Genomic DNA, 4,362 nt, shown 5'->3' with positions numbered 1-4,362 from the left:
TGGATGCAAGTTTTATTTGTGTTCTAGATGTTCAGGTTAACTTTACGATCCATCATAACTTTGTATCCATTTCTGCAACTTAAACTTTGAGACATGAATCATATGATCAGGAGGAATATAGACCCAACACGAAATACAAAGCCCAATTCCGACAACAACTGAGATTACAGGCGATTAGTGGGTTGATAAAACATTTTTTTATAAATAAATAGACACTCGATGTAATGAATGAACCATCTACCCACATGCTTCTCGACCCAAGTGTTACCTAAAAAGAACTAAAAGGTTAAACGTAGATTACAGGCGAGCGAGCGAGCACCATATATAGTCCGCCTTGTAAGCAGCACGCTATAGAAGAGGGAGGAAAGGGGAAGAGGAGATGCCGGAATATTGTGTAACAGGTGGAACAGGGTTCATAGCGGCCTATGTGATCAGATCCTTGCTTGAGAAAGGCCACCGTGTACGGACCACGGTACGAGACCCAGGTACTGACTGTAATTGGAGTGATGTTATCTAGATTTTCTTTATTTTTATTTTTTTTATCAAGTATGCTATGGCATGCCATCAACTATATATATATAAGTGATAAATACCTAACTGTTTTTTTTTTTTTCAGGCGATGTTGGAAAGGTTGGTTTACTTCGGGAGTTTGATGGAGCCAAGGAGAGACTGAAGATTTTCAAAGCTGATTTGTTGGAAGAAGGCAGCTTTGATGAGGCCATACAAGGTGTTGATGGGGTGTTTCATACCGCATCACCGGTGCTTGTTCCTCACGACGATAACATCCAGGTAAATCTCTATGTTCCAACCTATTAGTAGAGCTATCAACCTTTACCTTTACTATATATATATATAAATTTGTCAGATTTTCGATTTTTTTTAAATAAGTATGAATTCAAGTTTTATTTAATAATTATTAATAATTTATATGTTTGTTAATTTTAATATTTATAAAATTAATTAAAATATTTATAAACTAATTAAAATATTTATATTAATAAAAAATAAAATAAAATCATGGAGCTATCGGAGACAGTACATGTCACATCCCAACAGACATATTCATCAAGTGCTAAAATTTAGTACCAAACCGACTTAAAAATTGAAATTGGGTGTCCATACTTGTTTGACGTGGGCACAAATGTCTGAAAAAGACTCCTCGTTGACCGTACGTGGCATATCTGATCATAAAAATGACGCTACCAGTGGCAGCCGCGGCCACTGCATAGATCCAGAAATGCGCAGTGAAGAGCAAACCTCATTTCTATCCTAGTCGATTCACTCAGATTCACCAATGTTATAGTTTAAACTTTGCGTAAAATTACCCCTACAGATTCCTAAGAGTTTCTATAATACCCCAAATGTTCAAATAGTTAGGAAAGCTCACTTTTTCATCTCATTCTTGCGCCTTTTCTCATCTTCCTCTCATTTATCCTCTCATATACTGATAATATTAGTTTAATGCCTTTTCACATTAAAAAATAGTTGATAAACATTTTGAAAAGCAGGTTGAATCGAATTAGCACAGGCAGGTTTGATGATTTTGAAATTTTTGTGACTGCTAGAAGGATAACACAAAGAAATGATGAATCATGCATGGCATAAAAGTGAAATATTGATAAATATTTTGTACTCAAGGTATCTTGGTGTATATTTCGCTGTACCATGGTGATGTTGACTGTTTTTGTTTTATTTACTGCTAAATATTTTGCAGGCAATGTTGATAGATCCATGTATCAATGGCGCCTTGAATGTGCTGAACTCCTGTTCGAAGGCTAAAACCGTGAAACGAGTTGTCCTCACCTCTTCCTGCTCTTCAATAAGATACCGTGACGACGTCCAACAAGTTTCTCCTCTTAACGAATCGCATTGGAGCGATCCCGAATATTGCAAACGCTACGATGTAAAAACATTTTCTACTTTGTATCGCCAATAAACATTGCACCTCACCAATTCCAGGGTCTGTTTGTCATGATGTATGAATCAGATGAACAATAGAAGAATAGATAAATATTAGAGGGAGGGATAAAAATCAATCTGCCTAAATTGGAATTGTTGAAAATCATGAAAATATTAAAGGGAACATCCTATCTTTCATTTCTCATCTCTCCCCCATCAAATCCATTATTTTTCCCAGTAACTGATTTTCTAATGAATTCTTTCTTGCTTGTAGCTTTGGTATGCATATGCAAAAACTATAGGTGAGAAAGAGGCTTGGAGATCAGCGAAGGAAAATGGCATTGATCTTGTGGTGGTTAATCCCTCCTTTGTAGTTGGTCCACTGCTTGCGCCACAACCAACCAGCACTTTGCTCTTGATACTGGCCATTGTTAAAGGTTTTGTTTTCTGGTACATGCAATAAAATTTTAAACGTCACACCACACACGCATATTTAAAGGATCTTGCTCGTTTTTTTTGTAAAGGGTTGGAAAATTCTGTTAGTTTGTATTCCGTAGCAAAATAACGATCAGCAAGATCCTTTACATGCATGTTTTGGAATTTCATTTGTTATTTAAGCAGCACCTAATAACACATTAATGAAATGCATATCCAAAATGCTAATTACAAAACAATAACTTTCTCAGTATTTTTCTGTATATAGTAATTCTGCTCCCTTGTATAAAGATCCCAGCCGCAGTAGAAATTTTTTGTTAACATATAGTTCGAGTTAAAAGACAATGGAGGGTTAGATACCACTTCAAATACCACATCTATTCTTCGCAGTATTTCTTTTTTCCACTAAAACTTGCACCACTTTTTTCCTAGGTCTGCGAGGCGAATATCCAAACATGACAGTCGGATTCGTGCACATAGATGATGTGGTTGCTGCTCACATTTTAGCAATGGAGGATAAGAAAGCATCAGGCAGGCTCGTATGTTCAGGCTCAGTAGCTCACTGGTCAGAGATCATTGAGATGCTCAGGGCCAAATATCCATCCTATCCATATGAAAACAAGTGAGTTAATCAATAAGCATCAACCAGAATGCTAGGCTGTCTAGTCCACTGTGTAGTCAACATGATAACATGATGCAGTTAATTCACTTCTTTTTAGCAGTATTCCTACTAGCATTTCAACAATCCCACGTAGATTTCTTCTTAACATTTGTTGATCTTCCTTCCTATGATATAATTGAATGTGGCGTTGTATTTGTAGGTGTAGCAGCCAGAAAGGAGACAGCAATCCGCATAGCATGGACACCACCAAGATTGCCACGTTGGGGTTCCCTCCTTTCAAAACACTGGAAGAAATGTTTGATGACTGCATCAAGAGTTTCCAGGAGAAGGGTTTCCTGTAAAACCAATAATCCGCGCTATAAATAATTACTTCCCCAGACTGGATAAATAATGTACTGTAACTGGGGATGGGAAGGCGTTTCTTCGTTTTCTGAGTGGCATTTTGCACTCCCTTGAATGGTTGGATTAAGAGGAGAAATCGTCAGCGTTGAATCTTGAAACCCAAGAAGCATGTAATTTGGACCTTGGTTCTTAAAACAATTAAGAATGCTCTGTTATTAGAGTTTAGTTTGCATTAAATCGCCTACATTTGCTTTCCGAAAGTGCCTGAAGGTTGAAATAACTGTTTAATGTTAATTATCAATATTTTAGAAGTTGGATTTAGTATCATACAACTGCAAAAAAAAAAAAAAAAAAAAATAGTGCATGGAGGGACTACCTTCTACTATAACTTATATTTCATATGTAGTTTGTAGAAGCTTATGAACTAAATTGTAGGCTCACAAACTTCATGAAATTAAAATCAATTTACCTTGAGGTGTTGTTGTGAAGTAATGAAATGGGAGAATGAGAACATAAATTTTATTCCTGTTTTATTAGTATTTGGTAGAAATGAAGAGAGAGAATGCGAATTAAAATTAAATATAATTTTATTTTCATAGAAAAGGTGGGAATAAAATAGCTTAATTGAAGAATCGGTAAGTTTGAGGGTTTAATTGAGTTTAAAATAATTTAATTAATGAGAGGAGTATAATTAAAAAAATGTTACATTTTAATTTATATGAGATCAGGAGTATAATTAAAAAAATGTTACATTTTGGAGCTAATGTACATCAAAATTACAAGAGATTAAAGTCGAAAGACTGTTTTGTAAAAAGCCACGCAAAGCAAGGGGTTAAATACAATTCTGCCCAGGGGCCCAATTAAACAATTGTTCAAACATGAAGGACAAGATTGAAAACTGATCGACCCAATCCAGAAATGGCGTCATTTTTCATTTTTGTTCATCGCCTTCTTCCTCAGAAAATAGAGGAAAATCCCTACAAAAAAAAAGAGAGGAAAAAAGTTGATCAGACCACCCATACGTGCAATGCAATCTCCACGACTACCATCACCATCTTCTTAGA

General features: G+C 35.7%; 1 protein-coding gene across 1 annotated transcript; it reads left to right on the top strand.

Annotated features, from left to right (window-relative positions):
• Nucleotides 1-207: 207 nt before the first annotated feature.
• LOC105123985 (tetraketide alpha-pyrone reductase 2) lies at nt 208-3,554 on the top strand. Its single transcript, XM_011023800.1, has 6 exons — nt 208-485; nt 617-789; nt 1,715-1,903; nt 2,174-2,336; nt 2,767-2,956; nt 3,156-3,554. Exons 1-6 carry the CDS (start codon nt 380-382, stop codon nt 3,295-3,297), a joined length of 963 nt encoding a protein of 320 aa, XP_011022102.1. The 5' UTR covers nt 208-379; the 3' UTR covers nt 3,298-3,554.
• The last annotated feature ends 808 nt before the right edge of the window (nt 3,555-4,362 follow it).

Source organism: Populus euphratica, unplaced genomic scaffold (assembly GCF_000495115.2).
Source record: "Populus euphratica unplaced genomic scaffold, PopEup_1.0 scaffold1.1, whole genome shotgun sequence".
Classification (NCBI taxonomy): Eukaryota; Viridiplantae; Streptophyta; class Magnoliopsida; order Malpighiales; family Salicaceae; genus Populus; species Populus euphratica.
This window is presented reverse-complemented; position numbering and strand designations above follow the sequence as displayed.